This window comes from Bos taurus, chromosome 9 (assembly GCF_002263795.3).
Source record: "Bos taurus isolate L1 Dominette 01449 registration number 42190680 breed Hereford chromosome 9, ARS-UCD2.0, whole genome shotgun sequence".
Taxonomy (NCBI): domain Eukaryota; kingdom Metazoa; phylum Chordata; class Mammalia; order Artiodactyla; family Bovidae; genus Bos; species Bos taurus.
The window spans coordinates 19,897,667-19,920,504 of NC_037336.1; the positions used below are offsets into that span (position 1 = coordinate 19,897,667).

Here is a 22,838-nt window from a genome sequence, read left to right on the forward strand (position 1 = left end):
CCATGCCCCTCCCACTTGAACATCCTTCCCACCTCCCTCCCCATCCCACCCCTCTAGGTTGTTACTGAGCCCTGGTTTCAAGTTCCCTGACTCATACAGCAAACTCCCATTGGCTGTCTATTTTACATATGGTAATGTATGTTTCCATGGTACTCTTTCTGTACATCTCAGCCTCTCCTTCCTCCCCCCTGCACCCCGCCACCCCCAGCTGTGTCCATAAGTCTGTTCTCAATGTCTGTGTCTCCATTGCTGCTCTGCACATTGGAAGCTCTCATTTTTAATTCTGATTCTCTGAAGCATTAAACATGTCTCCCTTATTTCTCATATTTAAATCTTGTTTGATGCTATATCTGTGTCTGGTACTGATTTCTGGTTGAAGGCAAGATGCCTTTCCATTCATATGTATATGGTGAAGCCTTTAAAAATATGTTGATAGTTTACAAAAATGTATTCATTAGACGCTTTCTTTTGAAGCACACATTAGGTATCCTCACTACTTGTTGCTGCTTTTGACATACCATCTTCTTTTTTTGGCCATTATTCTAATTATGCTATTGAATTAAAGATTTAAAAATTCTGTAGTGCTTTAGAATTTTCAAAAGTTTCATGCATACGACTTCATATAATCCCATAGTAACCCCCTCCTTTTTTATCCCCCATCCCTGTAGTTCCCCTCCGTGGTTCTGTCTCCCCACAGGTAACCACTAGTTTGTTCTCTGTATCTGTGAGTCTGCTGCTGCTTCTTTTTTATTTACTAGTTTGTTGTATTTTTTAGATTCCACATGTAAGTGATATGCTGCAGTATTTGTCTTTCTCTGTCTGATCTTTTTCACTTAGCGTAATGCCCTCCAAGTCCGTCCATGTTGCTGCAAATGGCAAAATTTTATTCATTTTTTTTAATGGCTAAGTAGTGTGTGTCTATCTATCTATGTATATATATTTCACAGCTTCTTTATCCATTCTTTTGATAGATACTTAGGTTGCTTTCATACCTTGGCAATTGTAGATAATGTTGCTATGACCAGTGGGGTGCATTATCTTTAAAATTAATGTTTTTCTTTTTCTTTTTTGTATGTATACCCAAGAGTGGAATTGCCAGGTCATATGATAGTTCTAGTTTTAGTCTTTTGAGGAACCTTTGTACTATTTTCCGGAGCGGTTGCACCAATTTACATTCCAACAGTGTACAAGGGATCTCTTTTCTCCTTTTCCTTGCCAACATTTGTTATTTGTGTTCTTTTTGATGATAGCTATGCTGACAAGTGAGAGGTGATATCACGTGGCTTTGATTTGAATTTCCCTGATGGTTAGTGATGTTTTCATCCCATCTGTTTCCATCTCTTGTGATTATTTTGCTGGCTACATGGACCCATCCACTGGTTCAGCCTCATTATTTCATACCTTCCCCTAGTGAGCTGATCTGTCTTAGTTTTCCTCAGAGCTTATTATCATATTGCTCTATTTCCAAACTTTTAAGCTCAGGACTCATTCTCTGGCCATAGCCTTCTGTCTCTCTTTGGGACTGACAAGTATCCACTGCTATATGTAAAATAGATAACCAACAAGGACCTACTGTTATAGCACAGGGAACTGTACTCTTTACTCTGTAGTGGTCTACATGGAAAAGAATCTAAAAAAGATGGGATATATGTAAATGTAGAACTGATTCACTTTGCTGTTTACCTGAAATAACACAACATTGTAAATCAACTATTCTCCAATAAAAATTAAAAAAAGAAAGAAATGATCAGGTTTTTTTTCTGTGAAAAGGAGGTACTTCTTTTTTTAGAAAATTTAATACTGTAAAATACAAAGAAGATTATGAAATCATTCGCAATCCGACAGCTTCCTTCTCTCTTCTGCACCTGACCTGTGGTTTGGAGAGCGGCAGCCCTCGTGGTTTCTCACCTCCTGTGGCATAACCATGCTGGTTGGTGTGTTACATCTGATGATGGTACCCACGGTGGGTTTTGCAAACCTTTTCTGCTCTCCCCCTTTTCTGAGTCCCCCTTTAAAAAACTCACCCTCCACATGTGTCCTTGCCACTCCTTTTAGTAGATAAGCTAGAGTGTGTTGGGTTGTAACTGCAACTTGCTTTTCCTTCACACCATCACCTCTGCTGCCAGTTCTTACCACTTTTCCTTTTGTTTCCCAAGAAGTGTCTGGTTTTCACAGCTACCTTTCCAAATCTGTTTCAGAATATATTCTGTTTCTCCTTCTCGAGGACTGCTTGCTATTCATCAGCTGGTCCCTCTCTCCTGTATCTTCAGTTTCTTCTTTCCATGTCCTTCTTTTTTATTTTTTGTCATTGCTATCATTTCAATGTGTTTATTTTATTTTATTTTATTTTTAAACTTTACAATATTGTATTGGTTTTGCCAAATATTGAAATAAATCCGCCACAGGTATACAATGTGTTCCCCATCCTGAACCCTCCTCCCTCCTCCCTCCCCATACCATCCCTCTGGGTCGTCCCAGTGCACCAGCCCCAAGCATCTAGTATCATGAATCGAACCTGGACTGGCGACTCGTTTCATACATGATATTATACATGTTTCAATGTCTTATTAAAAACAAAATGTGTCTCTCTCTTTTCTACTTAAAAAAGTACTTTTCTCTATGCCACCTTTCCTTTAAATATCAGTGTATCTTCCTCTTTTATCATTAAACTTGAGCAGCTACTTTCTATTCCCTACATTTAATTCCTTCTTTATTTTTTTAAAAAACTTATTTACCCATGAGTTCTGTTCCCACTAGTTAAAACTATTTGTGCTAATATTGCTAATCTTTCTAATTGCTAAATCCAACCCTTATCTCATATTACTGTAGTATGAGATACCAACTGACTACTGTCTTTATGAAGCCTTTAGTTTCTGGGATATATTGTCTTCTGGTTTTCTTTCTGTTTCTTTAACTATGTTTTTGCTTCTTTTAATTCTCCTCCTCCTCCTTTCTCCTTTTCTTCTTTCTTTTCCTCCTCTTCCTATTCTTCAGCTCCCTATTCCTCTACTTTCCTCTTTAATGTGGGTCATCTACAGGGTCCTGTGATTTTTGCCCTTTACTACTCCTACATACCTTTTCTAGAAATTCAACCTCTTCCTATGACTCTATTAACCTTCTCTGTGTTGGTATCTTGGAATCATTATCTCTGGCACTGACTGCTTTCCCTTTCTCAAAGAATCTCTTTCCAGCTATTTTCTGGACGTTTATATCTGATTATTTTGTTGGAGTACTGGGCTTCTACATCTAAAAGAAATTCTCCTTACAAATCAAGTCCTCTGATCTTAAACACGGTCTCCATTAAGAATGTCAGAATTCACCTAGCTTTTCTCTGTAGTCATCCTCTGCCTGTTTTCCTGTTTTTTTCAGGTTCATGTGATCCGAGAGGTGGCTGCCATGGCTCAAGAGAAGCTTGGGGTGTCTTGTGAGGTCATTGATCTGAGGACTATACTACCTTGGGATGTGGATACAGTTTGCAAGGTATGAATATAGTGTTGGTAGTGTCCTTTCCTCAAAATCTGTTTACCAAAAACCCTTTCCCAAATGTGTTGGGTCCTTGCAAATAATTGTTTTAAATTGTGAGCTTCCTGAGCCTTTTCAATCGATTTTAAAACTTCAAAACTTACACCCTGAATGAAATGTATGAGCTTGCTGCTCAAGGAAACAAATTGCTTCAGGATTTTTCCTTCCCTCGGTTCTGTGTTTAAAATATTACAACTCCTGTTCTGCATGCAGCCAGCTCGGGTTGACTTGTGTGCATAATGGACCAGTGCAAATGAGAACATATCAGGGCTGTTGGAATCACCTGGGTTTTTAAACTCTTATTGGTTATGGTTCAGTAAGCCAGGTTTAATATAGCCAGCTAAACGGTTTGGCTGAATTCTCATTTTGTTACTTCTCCGAAAGAGAAGTGAGGTGGATTTTTTTTTTTTAAAGCAACGTCTTTATATAACTTTAATAATGTGGATCACAGGTTCATATTATGTCATGGGATTCTGGCTGCTCTGATTTACAGTTTTCTACCTAAGTAGTCTCAAGAACTTTGGCTTGTTGACATTGATCTTGTTCTTACTGTTAATAGGATTCATGTAGTCCCCTCTCAAGATTATAGTTTAGTTCTCACTTATTGGCTGTAACTGATATCTTTCACATTAATGTCTAGATAAGTTGGAGTACATCTGTTACTAAATTGGTATATAAGGAAGGTTAAGTTCTTTTTTGTATATGTGATGATCTTATCTACTAAAGTTTAGGTCACATTGTGCGTAATTTTTCTTGATCTACTTTTATAGCAAATGAGTCACAAGACTGAGAGTATTTCACGTTTATTATATTCAAGAGTTTTGGCATTCTGGTAGCTTTCATAGGCTGTTTCTTAGGTTATTACATAAAAATAATCTGCAGTTACTGCTGCTATAAAAGTATAGCATAGGGTGTTTGTGCATGCTTAGTCGCTAACTCATGGCCAACTCTTTGCAAGTCCATAGACTGTAGCCTGCCAGGCTCCTCTGCCCATGGGATTTTCCAGGCGAGAATACTGGAGTGGGTTGCCTTTTCCTTCTCCAATAGCATAGGGTGTTTTTAGGTAGTGATTGTTTCATAATTTAGAGGAAGATTTCAGGTTTGTTCCAGTAAATGTTCCGTAGACTCACTGGACACTGTGGAAACACTTGCGATGATTACAAATGGTTTCAATAACATTCTAAGTCCTTATATTTATAGTTTTCATAATAAAGGGCAGTGTTTTAGGTTGAGCTACTTGTAACTACATGAAAATAATGCTTTTTGCAGCATTTTCAAGTCATGTCAGACATTGTTTCCTTTCAAATAGCCAGTGTTCCAAATTGTGGTTAAACAGGGGCCGATAGCCTTTGCCCCAGAGTGGACTTCTCTTTTGCAGTGTGTCTCCCTCACTTGGGGGTTTATATTTATAATGTGAATGGTGCTTTTGCATGAGCATATGATGCTATGTCATGGTGCAGTGGAGAGTACTGATATATGGTTGGAACATATATTTACATGTGTAAACCTTATTTAAATATTTATATACATTATATAGTCAAAAAATTTGAAGCAGCTTATGGTAAACACAAATGAAATAACACTCCAGTTGGTAACCATGAAAGTAAAGTGAGAAGAAGTAGAGGAAGAAAGAAGTGGAAAACTATATTTATATCAATTTGTGTCTGTGAGCATTAACCCCATCCCCACCCCTACCCTTTATTAAATCTAGTGGTTGCATCTTTGTAGGTCCTGGAATGTAGACCCTGTTCCTTAGGACTCTGTATGACTGGAGATGATGAAAGAGGAGACTAAAAGCCTCTACTGAACAGGGAAGAAATGCAGCAAACCTCTGACTGATGCTTTCATCATGTTATTTTTCTAGCTGATGACCCTCCAGTTATAGTAGTAGAAGCCAGCTTATCATTTCTTGATGACTTTGAGTATATTTGTGCCTCTCTTCATTGTTGATCACGGTACATCTTCAGGTTTCTTTTCACACACAAAAGAAAATTTTTGATACTTGGCATCTTCTAGGAATCAAAGATAATTTTAAGAAAGAGGGCCCTATAACTAAACACTGATTTTAAAAATGAGATTTTTTTTGTTTAATAATAATAATAATTCAACTATTAAATAATAACTACTAAATAATAATTTGATTATTATTTAATAATAATAATTCAACTTTTCTTTATTTTTATGAGTTCTATAGTAATCAAAATTTACATCTATCTCTTTCAGTTAGTGCTGTTTTATTGGTTGTTTTTGTCTTATGACAAAATTAGATCTCTAGCTTTATTCATTACATGTTAAACTCAATACCAAAATACATCGCTTGGAATACCTAATCAAAAAAAGTCTATTAAAGGTAAACATAATTTATTGAACATAAACATTACCATACTGTGCATATAGTACAAGGACTCTGGAACATTGGTTAACGTGATCTGAATTTCACTATGTTTTTAAAACGTTGTCATACTTTTTGCTTAAACTTTAAAACATTGTTTAAAAGTTATAAACTGGAATAGTTGCTTGGAGACAGAAAAACAGTTTTTTTTTTTTTTAATTAACTTTTTATTGAGGTATAGTTGATTTACAATATTATATTAGCTTCAGTATATTCAGAGTTTTTATAGATTGTATGCCATTTGAAGTTATGAAATATTGGCTATATTCCCTGTGCTGTGCAATATATCCTTGTAGCTTATTTATTTTATACATAGTAGTTTGTACCTCTTTACTCCTCTCTTACCCTTTCTCACTCCCCTCTGGTAACCACCTGTTTGTTCTATCTGTGAGTGTGTTCTTTTTTTGTTATATTCACTAGTTTGGTGTAGTTTTTAGATTCCACATATAAGTATTTATCTTTCTCTGTCTGAATTATTTCACTGAGCATGATGTGCTCCAGGTCCATCCAAACAGCAGGGTTTCTAATTGTTGCTCAGAGAAACTGTAAAGTTGGGAGACTGCAGTGGGCCTAAGAACCATAGTCAGTTTATCTACTCAATTCTAAACCTGATATTAAACAGTTAAGCTGGAAGCCACTGGAAAGCAGAATAGAAATCCTTGAGTTTTGAAGTATTTAGGAGACAGAGACCTACCCTGAGGCCTGGGGGTTTCTGTAGGGGTACAGTGGTCTTGGAGAAGGCAATGGCACCCCGCTCCAGTACTCGTGCCTGGAAAATCCCATGGACGGAGGAGCCTGGTAGGCTGCAGTCCATGGGGTCACTAAGAGTCAGATGCGACTTCACTTTCACTTTTCACTTTCATGCATTGGAGAAGGAAATGGCAACCCACTCCAGTGTTCTTGCCTGGAGAATCCCAGGGGTGGTGGAGCCTGGTGGGCTACCGTCTCTGGGGTCGCACAGAGTCGGACACGACTGAAGCGACTTAGCAGCAGCAGAGTGGTCTGAGAACAGCAGTGATGAGAGTGGCAAGACCTGAAATGAGTGGTAAATTGACACTGACCTGCAGCTGCTCTTTACCTGGGGACACCAGTTTGTCTCAATTAGAAGCTGAGAATCCAGGTGCATAGAAACTTTGTTTCATGGGGTTGTAAATAGCTTAGTTGGTAAAGAATCTGCCTGCAATGCAGGAGACCCCAGTTGGATTCCTGGATTGGAAGATCTGCTGGAGAAGGGATAGGCTGCCCACTCCAGTGTTTTTTGGGCTTCCCATGTGGCTCAACTGGTAAAAAATCTGCCCACAATGTGGGAGACATGGGTTTGATCCCTGGGTTGGGAAGATCCCCTGGAGAAAGGAAGGGCTACCCACTCCAGGATTCTGGCCTGGAGAGTTCCGTGGACTGTATAGTCCGTGAAGTTGCAAAGAGTTGGACATGACTGAGCAACTTTCACTCACTCACTCAAGGACAGAATTGGAAACTTGAAGGGTCTTAAACATAGTCTCTGTCTCAAGATATTTGCCAAATTCTAGGGCTCTGTATGATGGCAGCTAAGCAGAATGATCTGAAATGCCAAGCTGTCACTTGAGGCTGAAGTGATAAAGGCCCATCATACTTTCCATTGAAAGCTATGGAGTCAGGTCTTCGTTTAGAGGCAGTCAGAAATAGATCACATCTTCCCAAACCTGCATGCACCTCTACCCTTCTCAGTTCCTTATTGAATTAATGTAATTTACCTTATGCTTTATCTGCCTAGAGCAGGGAGGCATCTTCCCATCACCTGGAACCTCTTGTTGTTGCTGTTCAGCTGCTCAATTGTGTCTGACTCTTTTTGACCCCATGGACTGCAGCACGCCAGGCTTCCTTGTCCTTCACCATCTCCTGGATCTTGCTCAAACTCATGTCCATTGAATCAGTGATGTCATCCAACCAACTCATCCTCTGTTGCCCTCATCTCCTCTTGCCTTCAGTCTTTCCCAGCATCAGGGTCTTTTTTAATGAGTCAGCTCTTGGCATCAGGTGGCCTAAGTATCGGAGCTTCAGCTTCAGCATCAGTCCTTCCAGTGGATATTGAGGGTTGATTTCCTTTAGGATTGACTAGTTTGGTCTCCTAGCAGTCCAATGGACTCTCAAAAGTCTTCTCCAGCACCACAGTTGGAAAACATCAGTTCTTCAGTGCTCAGCCTTCTTTATGGTCCAAATCTTACATTCATACATGACTACTGGAAAAACCGTAGCTTTGACTAGACAGACTTTTGTTGGCAAAGTGATGTCTCTGCTTTTTAATATGCTGTCTAGGTTTGTCATAGCTTTTCTTCAAAGGAGCAAGCATCTTTTAACTTCTTAACAATCAGCATTCAATAAAAAAAAAATTTTTGCAAAGTATATGAAGAGACAGGACCAACTGAGCAAAACCCAAGAGAAAAATAAAGCAATAGAAAGCAGAAACACAGGTGATCCAGATATTGGAGTTAGCAGATGAGGACGTTATGATTATTATGTTTAGGAACACAGAGAAAAAAGAAACAAAAGAGGCAAGAAGTATAGAATTATTATAGAAAATTGGAGTGAGTGTGTATGTGTGTGTGTGTGTGTGTGAAGCATTGTAGAACCAAAAAAGATTTTTTTGACAGAACTCAATGGATGTGTTTAAAAGCATATTGAACTTAGCAGATGATACGATTAATGAACTAGAAGGCAAGTTAATAGAAAATGTCTAAACTGAAGCACAGGCAGGAAAAAAAATAGACTAAAATAGAAAAGAGCATAAAAGACATTTGTAATGTGATCAAAAGATCTATTGTAAGATTGATAAAGGAGAAGAGAGAATGAATTGCTCAGATACAATATCTAAAAGTATTTCTCATGAAACTTTTGTGACATCAGCCCACAAATTCAAGATGCTTCATGAACCGCTAAGAGGGATATATTGAAAGAAAATTACACCCATATCCATGATGGAATGACATCTCAAATTGCTGGAGATGCCAACCTAGAATTCTCTACCCATTGAAAACATTCCTTTAAAATTAAAGTGAAATAAATAGTTTAGACAAATAGAATTTGAGAGAATTTATCAGCAGTGCATTTTCACTAAAAGATACGATGATACATGTTGTAATCTCTAGAGTAACAACTGAAATAATAGTGAAACTGTATATCCAGCAAGTTAAAAAGGTAAGTGTAGATTGATAAAAATATTGATTAGACCACAAGAAAGAGAGGAATACATGTACAAAAAAACAGTTGTGTCAATAGAAAACAGAAAGATGACAGATAAAAATCCAGGTATTTTTGTAAAGATTAAATTCAGATGAATTAAATAATTCAAGTAAAAGATTGAGACTTTCAAACTTTATTAAAAAATGATAGTGATAAATGTGCAGCTTAAATGAGATCTACTTTAGGGACTTCCCTGGTGGTCCAGTGGCCAGGACTCTGCTCTCAGTGCAGGGGGCCCGGTTCAATCCTTGGTCAGGGAACTGGATCCCATATGCTGCAAACAACCTCATGTGATACAGCTAAGACCTGGAGCAAATAAATAGTAAAAAAAAAAATAAATAAAAGAGAATAACAAATTAAAAAAAAGAGAAACATACCATTAGTATCAGGACACAAAAATTAGAAAAGTATGGAAAAAGAAAGCTGCTATAGTTATACTAATTTTGAATGAAATTTTAAGGCAAGAAGTGTTACTAAAAATAAAAAGGAATATTTCATAATGCTGAAGGGATTTATTGACCAGAGGATGTCACATTCTTGAATCTGTCATGTCCTTAATAGCATAGCTTCCAAATAGGTAAAGCCAAGGAAACAAAATCAAAGGAGATAGACATATCCACAATCATAGGGGGAGACTTTGACCTGTCTCTTAAAGGCTGATCAGGCAAGGAGACAACATCGGTAGTATGGAAGATCTGAACAGTTAGTAAACTTGTGCTCATTGTGCACCCAACTATGCAAGAAATCATTCTTTTCAATTGAATATAGAACATTTGTCAAAAGTGGCCAGATGCTAGAACATAAATATAACCTTATGGGCTTCCCTTCTGGCTCAGATGGTAAAGCGTCTGCCTACAATGTGGGAGACCCGGGTTTAATCCCTGGGTCCAGAAAATCCCCTGGAGAAGGCAATGGCAACCCACTCCAGTACTCTTGCCTGGAAAATCCCATGGACGGAGGAGCCCGGTAGGCTGCAGTCCATGGGGTCGCTAAGAGTCAGACAAGACTGAGCGACTTCACTTCACTTCAAATATAACCTTAACAAATTTCAGAGTTTGAACTCATTTAGAATGTGTTCTCTGACAATAGTAATATTCAGTTAGAAATTGAGAGAAAAAAAAAAGACATCCAGAAAAGCCCCAACTTCCTGCAAATTAAATAATTTATATTTTAAGAGCCATGGGTTGTAAAAGAAAAATTGCAACAAAAATTAGAGAAGATACTGAACTAAATGGTTATGAAGATACTACCTATCAAAAGTTTAATGATTCAGCTAAGCTCATGCTCAGAGGGAACTTTATAGTTGTAGATACATTTATTTAGGAAAAAAAATAATAACAAAAAAATTAATCTCAGTTTCCATCTCCAGAAAAAAGATCAAACCTAGAGAAAGAAGGAATTAAATAATAAAGAGTTGAAATCAATGAAACAGAAAATGTGCAATAGATATATTTAATAAACTTCAGATCTTTGAAGAGACTAATATACTTGATAAACTTTTAACAAGACTATTTGAGTAATACACCTGATAAATCTTTAACAAGACTAATGAAAAAAATGGATCAAACAAAGTGACAAATACTAGGTGTAAATAAGAATGATGGCAGTCCACAGACATTAAAAAGGCAATGAAAAGATATTATGAATAATTTTACAAATAAGTTTCGGGTGAAATGGACAAATACCTGGGAAAATACAAATTTTTCAAAATTAATCAAAGAGGAATTAGAAAACCAGAATAATCAGGTATCAAAGAAATTGAATCCATTTTTATCAAGCAAATACAAACAAGCCCTAGGCCCAAATGGCTTTACTGGGGAATTCTTTAAAACACAGCACTTTTTTTTTTTTTTTAATTGAAGTATAGTTGATTTACAGTGTTGTAAAACACAATTTAAGCAAAGTTTTACAGACAGTAGAACAAGAGGGAAAACTTACAGATTCCTTTTATATAACCAGCTTGATCTTTGTATCATACCTGTTTAGGGCTGTATATAAAACAAAAATATAGACACATTTTTCTTGTGAACAAAGATGAGAAAATGAGAAACAGAACACTGGAAAATCAAATCCAGCAATTGAAAAGGCCAACGTGAGGGTTTATTTCAAATGAGCAAGGGGTGTTTGAGACCACATTCACAGAGGGGTTGATACAATTCCCCACCTGAACAGAAAATGGCAAAAATAATCTTTTTGTCTTGCTAATACAGAAAAATTGATTTATTAAAAGTCAATATTCATTCATGGTTCAAATATCTTAGCAACCTGCAAATGTGAAAGGGAATTCTGCTATATTAACTTGGTAAAGAGTAACTTTATCTTCGTTTTATAAACAAGATTTAATCTGATAAAAAATTCTACATAAATAGCTATAAAAAGCCTGTGGACAAAATTTGCCAGTGAAATTTTGACAATTTTCCCCTTGAGATCAAGACTGCAATAGGATACTCATATTTAAAGGCAAGAGACATGACAGTTATATGGATTGAAAAGGAAGAAATAAAACTTATCCATTGATAACATGCCTTGTTTATAAGAAAGATCAGTAGAATCTACAGGAAGATTATTAGAATTAAATGAATTTACCAAGGTCCCTGGAAGCAAGGCCAATATACAATTGTATTTTTGTATATTGATTGTCAATACAATCAATTGTATTTTTATATACCAGCCACAGAAATTTGTGGCTGGTATATAAAAATAAGTATCAAATACTTAAAATTTGATAATAATGGAAATGTTTGAAATTAATTTGAAATATATATATATTTTTAAAATTTTATTTTATTTTTAAACTTTACATAATTGTATTAGTTTTGCCAATTATCAAAATGAATCCGCCATAGGTATACCTGTGTTCCCCATGCTGAACCCTCCTCCCTCCTCCCTCCCCATACCATCCCTCTGGGTCGTCCCAGTGCACTAGCCCCAAACATCCAGTATCGTGCATCAAACCTGGACTGGCATCTCATTTCATACATGATATTTTACATGTTTCAATGCCATTCTCCCAAATCTTTCCACCCTCTCACTCTCCCATAGAGTCCAATTCACAGTTGATAATATTTTTAAAAACATCAAAAATCAAACACCTAGGGAGAAATGGAGTGATGTGTGTATAAAAACTTTATGCAGAAAAGCCACAAAATATTTAGAGAAATTCAAGAAGATCCACCCAAACAGAAGAACACAGTATTTTAATTATTGCTTTGGCTATTCTTGGCCTTACAATCTTGAAGAAGAATAAAGCTAGAGGAATTAATAGTCAAATATGTTACAGGCAAAATGTGTTACAAGGTTATAGGAATTACAACAGTATATTGGTGTAAAGGTGGACATATAGACCAATGGAACAGAGTAAAAAGTACAGAGACAGACCTGTTGGTTATTTGATTCGGGACAAAGGTGATTGCAGTTCAGACAGGACAGATGGACTTTTCAGTAAATGATGCTGTTTTGGATACCACAGAAAATAATTATGTTAACTTGTAAAACACAAATGTCAGTTTCAGAAAATTGCAAATCTAATTGTGAGAGAGACTATGATAAAGCTCTTGGGAGAACAGATGAATGTCTTTATGATCTTGTACAAAGATTTCTTAGCTAGAACAAAACAAAACAAAAAAACTCAGAAATGCTAACATTAAAATAAGTTGTTGAAACGATTTCATTTGTTTAATTTCGTTAAGAATTTATTGGGAATTCTCTGGTGGTCCAGTGGTTAGGACTCTGTGCTTTCACTGACGAGGGTGTGGGTTCAGTCCCTGGGCCGGGATCTAAGATCCCACAAGCTATGTGGTGTGGCCAAAAAACCCACAAAAAACAAACAAACAAAAGAACTTATTCATCAAAAGGCCTCAAAAATACATTGACACACTTGGAGAAACTTAATGGAAATTTATGTTCAGAAATATAGAGTACTGTTACAATCAAAAGAAAAAAAAGACATCCTAGTAGAAATATGGGTGCAAGTCTTGGTAAGTCACTTCATGAAAGAATATATCCAAATGACTGGTAAACATAGGGTAAACTGCTCAATTTGTTTAGTCATCAGGACATGCAGATTAAAAACACAATATTGTTGTTTAGTCACCCAGTCACGTCCAACTCTTTGTGACCCCATGGACTACAGTGCTAGGCCTCCCTGTCCCTCACCATTTGCCAGAGTTTGCCCAAGTTCATGTCCATTGCATTAGTGATGCCATCCAGCCATCTCATCACAAATACGACGTGATACCATTAAACACACCATTCTGGGTAAAATGAAAAGTACTCCTCAGAACCAAGTGTGGCCAAGGATATAGAACAATCTATCTCTCATATGTTGTTGTTGGGAATATTAAGTTGTTACAACCATGTGAAAATTAGTCGGGCATTATCCAGCTGATTGCTATGACCCAGCAATCCACTCCTATGTACATACCCAACAGAAATTTACAAAAGATAAGTTCAAGAATGTTCATAGTGCTTCACTCTATTAGATGCACACCAGCCAGAGGATGGAAACGTTATCATAGGATATTGTTCAGCAGTGAAAAGGGATTACCAACAAATTTAATGGAACAATGTGTATTCACCTCACAGTCTGACTTAAAAAAGCTAGATTTGAGTGAGTACATACTGTATGATTCCATTTATATAATGTGCAAAGACAGATACAACGCATCTGTGGTGTTAGGAGTCAGGTAAGTGTCATATGGTGGTTAATCAGGAGGGGGCCTGAGAAGAATGGGATGCTGTAACAGTTTCTTGTTCTGGGTGCTGGTTATATAGGTTCAATTTTGAAAACTGAGCCGAACAGTCATTTATGTGCTTTTTGTGTATGTTATCCTTCAGAAGAAGGTAAAAGAAGAAAAAAATGAATACACAGAAAAAGCACTGTTTTCCCACTGATGAGTTTCTTTGAATTTGGGTTGTAGTGGAGTTTGTGTAGACTCAGGGAAAGCTGTGGTGTGCTCTGGCCAAGGTAAGTTTCTCTTGTCATTAAATGTTGTTTTAACCCAGCTCAGCTGTCACACGGATGAGAACAGGAACTCTCATCCCAAGGGCGGTAGCTCTGCTCTTCCCAGGAGTGAGAACAGTATCTAAGTGCTGTGCCTTAACATTAAACTAAGGGCTGGGATGGTTTTCCCTGTTGAGATACAGACCTCATTCAAAGGCATTTAGAAGTGAAATGCAAGCTAACAGAGCAGTGGACAGGCGCAGAGTTAGCCCTTGAGGTGCTGTTCAGCTGGAAATGAAGATTCTTCTTTAATGAGTAGAAATTCAGAGTAATTGCCCATGAAAAACCAGAATTGGATTTTGGCAGGAGAATGATGGGCTTTGAAAGACATTTGAGATTTCAAGAATCATATGGGCTTTCCTGGTAGCTCAGCTGGTAAAGAATCCACCTGCAATGCAGGAGACCCTGTTTTGATTCCTGGGTCAGGAAGATCCCCTGGAGAAGGGATAGACTACCCACTCCAGTATCCTTGTGGCTCAGCTTATAAAGAATCCGCCTGCAGTGTGGGAGACCTGGGTTCTATCCCTGGGTTGGGAAGTTCCCCCGGAGAAGGGAATGACTACCCACTCCAGAATTCTGGCCTGGAGAATTCCATGGACTCCGTGGGGTCACAAAGAGTCAGACATCACTGAGTGATTGTCACGTTCACTTTCATTGTCATTCAACTTAGAGTACAACATTCAACACTGCAAAAAGGAATAAGAAATGACCATTTACAAAGTGTAGGTGATTTCCACCTGTTTATAGAGAAAATTGACGCCTAATTTTGATATGCTTACACTTTAATTGAAGATTTTTTGTTGTTCACTTGCTAAGTTGTATCTGACTCTCTGCAACTCCATGGACTGCAACATGCCAGGCTTCCCTGTCCTTCAGTGTCTCTTGGAGTTTGCTCAAATTCATGTCCATTGAGTCAGTGATGCTATCTAACAATCTCATCTTCTGCCATCCTCTTCTTTTGCCTTCAAAATTTCCCAGCACTGAAGATTAAATAATGCTAATTATTGAAATAAATAAGGGTCTTCCTTTATATCTTGGGAGTCTCTGATTTCTCTCTGTCTCTCCTGCTCTGCTTTCCCACATTTAATTCCAAAGCAGACCCTCCTGGCTTTGTCTACACAATATGTACAAAATCTGACCACCACTTCTGCTATTACCCTTGATCCTAGTCCAGACCACTAACATTTCTCACCTGGGTTTTGGCCACAACCTCCTAACCACTGTCCCTGCTTGTGTCGTATCCTTGCCATAGGCAGGGGTGATCCTTTGAAACGTGAGTCTTATAATATCCCTTCTAGTCTCAAAAGGCATCAGTGTTTCCCATTCAACTCAGTGGAAAAGTCAGATTCCTAATCAGCATCTATAGGGATTCACCCGATCTCACTGCACTCCACACCTCACTGCCCATCCACTCTTCAGGAAATGCTCCTGATTGATTCTTGTCAACTACAAATTGGCACTTGCCATATACCTCTACAAGGATTAAATCATCTGCTGCTGCAGCTGCTGATTTTCACTATCTCTTGAAAGGAGTTCAGGGTGGAGGGCAGAAGGGAAGCACTCTGTGCTCGAGAATAACTGGCAGAACAGGTCTTCAGATAGTTGGATATTTTTAGGGGCCGACTTTATGAGCCCAATTCTTGTATCTCCTTTTATCTGTGAAAGCACTAAACTCCTTCATGGTGGTGACTGCTCATTGTGACTAGCAGAAATCTGCAAAATCATGTGCTTGATTGCGTGTACTCCCCCTTCACCAAAATCACATATATACTGACCTTCTCCTACTTCCTCTTTGGAGCAGTTTCTCAGAGTTATCTGGGGTGCTGCCTCCCAGGCTATAGTCCTCATTTTGCCCCAAATAGAGCTTAACTCACAACTCTCACATTATGCTTTTGTTTTTATTTTTAAAGTTGACAGTCTCAAACAAGGGACTCTATTAGGTCACCATTCAAATATCATTTTCTCATGAAAGCCTTCCCTGACCAGCTTATTTATAAATATTGAAAACCCATTGTTCCTGCCAAGACTCCCTTTCATCTCTTTGTTTTCCTCTAGAAAGGTGAATAACATCTAACATATTATGTAACTTTTGTATTGTTGATCTTCTCCCATTGGGAGGTAAATTTTGTCAGGTCAGGGATTTTATCTGTTGGCTCAATGCTGAACTCTCAGTACCTGAAGCAATGCCTGGCTGGATGCTTGGTGTTTGATAAAAAATTATCAAAAAATTATTAGGAGTGATAGCAAGAGAAAGTTTGACAATATGCTACGAAAACCATTATAGTATTGAAATGTTTTGAATTTGGTGCTTTTTCTTACTCTTGGTGCTTTATACAAAAATTGGATAAGTAACTCAATAATATTGCTCTATGAATAAGTCCTCAAATTTATTCTAAGTCAAAACACTTAAGTCTTAAGTTGACCTTTTTTAAAATACATTTTTCATAATGATGTATAGAATTTACTCATTTGAATCAATTTACAATAGGACCAATATATCTATTCTGAAAAGCAAAGTGAAATTGACTGCAGTAAACATCAGCCATCTGTAATTTCTGAGAAATGACTTCTTAGGATAGTTTTTTATATAGATGACAACTGTATATTCTTTGTGGGCTTCTCTGATAGCTCAGATGGTAAAGAATCCTCCTGTGATGCAGGAGACCCTGGTTCGATTTCTGAGTCAGGCAGATCTGCTGGAGAAGGGAGAGGCTACCCTCTCCAGTATTCTTGGGTTTCCCTTGTGGCTCAGCTGATAAAGAATCTGCCTGCAATGCGGGAGACATGGGTTTGATCCCTGGGTTGGGAAGATCCCCTGGAGAAGGGAAAGGCTGCCTACTCCAGTATTCTGGCCTAGAGAATTCCAAGGACTGTATAGTCCATACAGTTGTGAAGAGTTGGACAAGACTGAGCGACTTTCACTCAATGCTCAATCACTATATATTATTTGTAGCAACTTTTAAAGAAGAGTCAGACATGACTGAGCAACTGAACTGAACTGAACCTTTTGGATGTCAAAATTTCTAAAACATTTTAGCAAAGAAAATATGATGTATATAACTTCATCTCTTAAAAATAACAGTCCAGAAGAGAATAGGCTGGTGGTTGCCAAGAGGGAGGAGTTTGGCAGAGAGATGGAGTGGGAGGTTGGGGTTCGCAGATGTAAGCTTTTATATACAGAGTGGAGAAGAACAAGGTCCTACTGGATAGCACAGGGAACTATATTCAATGTCCAATGAGAAACCATAATGGAAAATAGTATAAAAAAGTATATATATGTATAACTGAATCACTTTGCTGCACAACAGAAATGAATATAACATTGCAAATCAACTATACTTCAATAAAAATATTAAAACTGAGAAGAAGAAGCCCCCCCAAACCAAGAAAAACCAAGTCCAATGAACTCAGATTGTCATACTGTCGAGGTATTTAGCTGTTTGCTTCATTGATATGTTTTTGCGCTTAATTTTTATGGTTTTAGGCCTTTTTAAATTTAAATTTCCTTTTATCCTCTTCTTTGCTGTCAAGTTGATCCAGATGACCAAACTTTGTAACCAAAACATGTACATTGGCCAGGGCAGGCCTGCAGTGTTTCCTCATGAACTGAGACCACATGCTTCACTCTTCAAACCTTATGATATCAGTTTGGGCTTTTCAGAACTTTTCTCTCGTTATATCCTTGTCTGCATTGCAGGTGGGTCGTGATCATGGAATTTAAAGCTGGAAGAGGCTGGTCTGGGCCTGTTCCTTGGGCCTTCCTGCTGGTCCTAGGAGAGGCCTGTGACTTCTGCATCCATCACAGCTCTTAGGCACTGCTTCTGATCAGGGGTTTTCTCTGTTCAGGGGCACTGTGGGTACAAAATACTGTGTTGAAATCTTACTCTCACCCCCAGCTATAATCTACTTTTTTTGAGTATAATCTACATGGGAGGTGTTTTTGTATTTTAAACAAAATTAGGACATGACATAAAAAGAATCTTCTTCTCTACATCCTTTACTTTTCTCTCCACCTCTCTCTTTTGCTTTCCCTCTCCTTTCTCTCTTAAACCTAAGTGATGTAACAAAAGATAATGATGTGTCCATAGATGCAAATGGTTGTTCCTTGGCTACATGCTGAGGCAATTGTGGGCTTCCCTTGTAGCTCAGACAGTAAAGAATCTGCCTGAAATGCAGGAGACCCAGGTTCTATCCCTGGATTGGGAAGATGCCCTGGAGAAGGAAGTGGCATCCCACTACAGTATTCTTGCCTGGGAAATCCAGTGGACAAAGGAGCCTGGTGGGCTCACAAAGAGTCAGACACAACTGAGTGACTAACATTTTCGTTCTGAGGCAGTTGTAGTCTCAGTATTTTTGAGTTGAGGCTATCAAAGGAGCAGGTCAGGGCCTCAGCATTACTAGAATGTGGGACAAAACGAAATAATTCAGCTGGGGCAAGGGGGGGACCACGGTTAGGAGGGAGGGCTCAGTGTTCCCAGTTTTACCATCCTATCATCCTACCCAGTCACCCTAGTTTTTTCCATTCCTGCTTCAGAAGACTTCACTGGGACCCTAGATTAAGGTAAGGCAGGTTCTCAGGCTGGCAGAGGGGGTGGGTGTGGAAGGGTTTTGGGAACAGAGGGTGCTTCTATACTCAATCCAAGGGACATTGTAGGCATGAAACTGGGAAGGCATTAAATGGTCATCTGAATAGAATTTATGTATAAAGAACCAAGTTTGCTTAGTCTTTGTATTTGCACCTGGTGTTAATTACTGTTAACTGTGAATAGTGAAAAACATCTTTAGTAGACCCATAGTACCAGTGAAGATAAACATAAGAACGTATGGGTTGTATTTTAGGAATTTTAATTCTTACTTTGTAGTGTTTGTTTTTATCATGATAGGCTTGCCTTAGACTACCATAGATTTCACTTTTATTAAGAGTTCTAGCCTAGCAAGGTAATACTAAGGTTTGTTCTCTGCACTGAATGGTTCTAAGTTGGTTTTATGACAAAGTTGGAGAATTTGCCCTTAGAGAATCCATAATGGTGCAGTACTACCAGTTATATCCATCTTTTTAGTTGATTTCTGGACTTCATTGAGTAATTCAGTGATTGAATATTGGCTGTTTTGCTTGAGGCTTTATATTTGTGAGGGAGAAGGGAGAATTGAGTGAGAATTAGACTTGACCCAGGAGTGGGGGTTGAGTGGGGCGGGGGGAGGAAAGAGGAGCTAGTAACTTCTATCACCACTAGAGGCCTCTCTTAAACCAAATTTCATGCTTGATATCACCAGGTTTTTGTAGAGGGGCCTGGCTCCATCATTGTAAATTAAAGCACATTTTCTGTTATGGTTCTGAACAAATAGTATGATAGAGCTTTTATTCTAGAACATATATTATAATGTAACCCAAATGTTTTCTATAAAGTATGTATCTGAACATCTATGATCTATTAGTCTGAAAACAAATGAGGAATCTTTCTCTGTTCTTCACTTTCACTCTCTAAATAAGTTTTTTAGTGAAAACATGTAATCAAAGACTATGGCCAGATGAAAATTATATGTCTCCCTGGCTATGCAAGGATATTAGGCTGAAAATGATTACTGATTTAACATGTGTTTGATCTTTGAGGACAGTTTATATTTTGCGGTCGGTAGACTATAAAATTAAGTTATATACTAAAAATTGCATGTATTCTTTTGTGATTATAAGAAGCTTCTAATATTAAAAACCTGTTTAAGGAATGATTTGAAAATCTTTCTAGACTTCATGTTATCTGGGGTAAAATTAAGTGCTTTCCTTTAGAAGTAATGAAAATGAGTCTAATTTTTAGTGTGGAATTATTTTGGATTTAGGTTGACCTTGGCGAGAAAGCAAGCAGGTGGGGCGAGATCATTCCATGTGGTGAGAACGGTTGTTCTGTTCCAAAGTAGAAAGCTGACAAGTTGGAACTTTATTCCACCTTCCATGTCATTGTTCCTATTGGATTTTCTTTGTTGTGACCACAGCGAGTTAGTTGTACTGAATGGAGCAAGTTCCAGGTTGTTGGATGCTATATCTAGAAGGTAACTAAGTACATTTATGGCCCTGTGTGGTGGCCTTTGGCCAATTCCTCTGAGTTCCATGAAGGCAGGGAGTTTTATAGATCCTGCTTATTGCTGTGTGTATCCCTAAGAATCTTCAAGAGTGTCTAGTATATAGAAGATCTGCAGTCAATTTTTCTTGAATGATCTTATTGAATTGCAAAAATAACATGTAATTTGTAATAGTAATTTGCTTTTTCAGTGAAAGACGTTAAAGGAGAAACTGGTAATTCCTGTAGAAAAAAATACATGGAAAGTATCATTCCTTCCCCCTGGCAAATTTTTGGTATGACTTAGGATTTAGATGAAGATTAAAATAAAAACTGGGTTCTGATCTAATTTTGTGTTGTGGGCGTGCTAAGCCATTTCAGTTGTGTCTGACTCTTTGAGACCCCATGGACTGTAGCCCGCCAGGCTCCTCTGTCCATAGAATTCTCCAGGCAAGAATCCTGGAGTGGGTTGCTGTGCCCTCCTCCAGGGGATCTTCCCAACCCAGGGATCGAACCCACAACTCTTAGGTCTCCTGCATTGCCAGGCAGGTTCTTTACCACTAGTGCCACCTAGCCTTCCCTAATTTTGTGTTATATATTTTATATAACATTGTCTATTAAACATTGTCTATATAACAATATTATATAGTATTGTCTGGTAATTGGTGAATAAAAGAAGTTAAAGGGACACGTTTTGCACATATCTCCCTTAGTATGCATGACAGTTCTTCTAATTAGACATCAGCATCAATATTTGATAGGTGAGGAAACAGGTTCAGAAAAGGGAGAGTAACTTGCTCCAGTCCTACCCAGCTGATGAGAGGCAGCGCTGGGCTCCGCCCAGATTACTGAACTGAGTCTTTCCTTTTTCTTTTTTACACCATGCAGTTTCTCAAGCAGAGTTTGAGCAGAATCTTTTAAGTATCTTTCAAGATGTGATGAAGTAACTAATTTGTGACGTAACTTGAAAGTATAAAAGATACTGGCTATAGAAATGTATTTCCAGAGATGGATAGTCCTTTTTGTCCATGTTTATTTCGTGTGGGCTTTCTGTCAGAACTCCATATATTCTGATTTAATCCTTTCAGTTATCCTATACGCTAAGAATTAGGACTCCTGTTTTAAAGATGAGGTAACTGAGTCTCAGAAAAATTAGCAATGTCCCTAAGCCTTTTGGCTAATAAGTGGCAGAGTTACAGTAGTTCAGTCTCAGGTCTTCCTGAACTCTGCTATTTTTACAGTACAACAGTGCCTCCTGTTAGAGTAGTTATTTTAAAGTTAACTGACTTCATGCTTTAAAAATTATTGTTTGAGTTTTGCTGATGAAATGCTTCTAAATTTGAGCTTGCAACATCCCAGTAATTTTCTTTCACATTTGCCCACCAGGATAACACTTTGAAAAGTATGTAACATTCTTAATACAGCATAACCTTATAAATCATACTATCTTATTTTGTTTCATTTGGCATTGTTATTTTCCTTCCATGTAGAACTGGGGAGAGCAAGGTTGACCTACTAATTATATTTTTCTATTTCTATCCTTTTTGATGGGTCCCCTTATACCGGCATACCTTATTTTATTATGCTTCACGGTATATTACGTTTTTAAAAATTGAAGGTTTGTGGCAACCCTGTGTCCACCAAGTCTGTTGTGCCATTTTTCCAGCAGCATCTGTTCACTTTGTGTCTCCGAGTCACATTTTGGTAATTCTTGCAGTATTTCAAGCTTTTTCACTATTATTATATTTGAGATGGTAGTCTGTGACTAGTGATTTTTGATGTTATTATTGTGATCTTGTGGGGACAACAGGGTGGAAGACAGTGAGCTTAACTGATAAATATGGTGTGTATTCTGGCTGTTCACTGATCAGCTGTTTCTGTCTCTCACCATCTCCTCAGGTCTCCATATTCCCTGAGACACAAAAATATCAAAACCAGTCCAATTAATACCCTTACAAGGCCTTTAAGTGTTCAAGTAAAAGAAAAGATTGCATGTCTCTTGCTTTAAATCAAAAGCTAGAAATGATGTAGCTTCTTGAGGAGGGCATGTCCAGAGCTGAGACTGGCATAAAGCTAGTCCCCTTGTGCCAGATACCCAAGCTGTGTATACAGAGTTTTTTTTTTCTTGGTTAAGCAGCTTGTAGGATCTTAGTTCCCTGACTGGGCATTGAACCTGGGCCCTTGGCAGTGAAAGTGCAGAGCCCTACCCAACTGGATTAACAGGGAGTTCCTACAGAAGAGAAGTTCTTGAAGGAAATTAAAAGAGCTACTCCAGTAAAAGCACAGATGATAAGAAGGCAAAGCAGCCTTATTGCTAAAATGGAGAAAGTTTTTGTGCTCTGGATAAAAGGTCAAGTCAGCCACAACATTCCCTTAAGTCAAATCCTAATCCAGAGCGAGACCCCAACTGTCTTCAATTCTGTGAAGCTTCAGAAAGGTGAGGAAGGTGCAGAAAAGAAGTTCAATCTAGCCGAGATTGGTGTGTGAGGTTTTTTTTTTTTTAAAAAGCTATTTCCCTAACAACAAAGTGGGACGACAAAGCAGCAAGTGCTGGTGTAGGAGCTGCAGCAAGGCACCCAGAAGACCTAGCTGAGGAAATGAACGAGGGTGGCTACACCAAATGACAGATTTTCAGCGTAGACTAAACAGC

The 22,838-nt window shown here is 38.0% G+C and overlaps 1 protein-coding gene across 1 annotated transcript in view; it reads left to right on the forward strand.

The window, feature by feature from the left end:
- BCKDHB (branched chain keto acid dehydrogenase E1 subunit beta) overlaps window positions 1–22,838 on the forward strand; it is a gene marked incomplete at its 5' end in the record, with an annotated part of 270,674 nt that overhangs the window by 93,585 nt on the left and 154,251 nt on the right. The window contains 1 exon segment of the mRNA NM_174507.2: window positions 3,370–3,480. Coding sequence (NP_776932.1) covers window positions 3,370–3,480 — 111 coding nt within the window.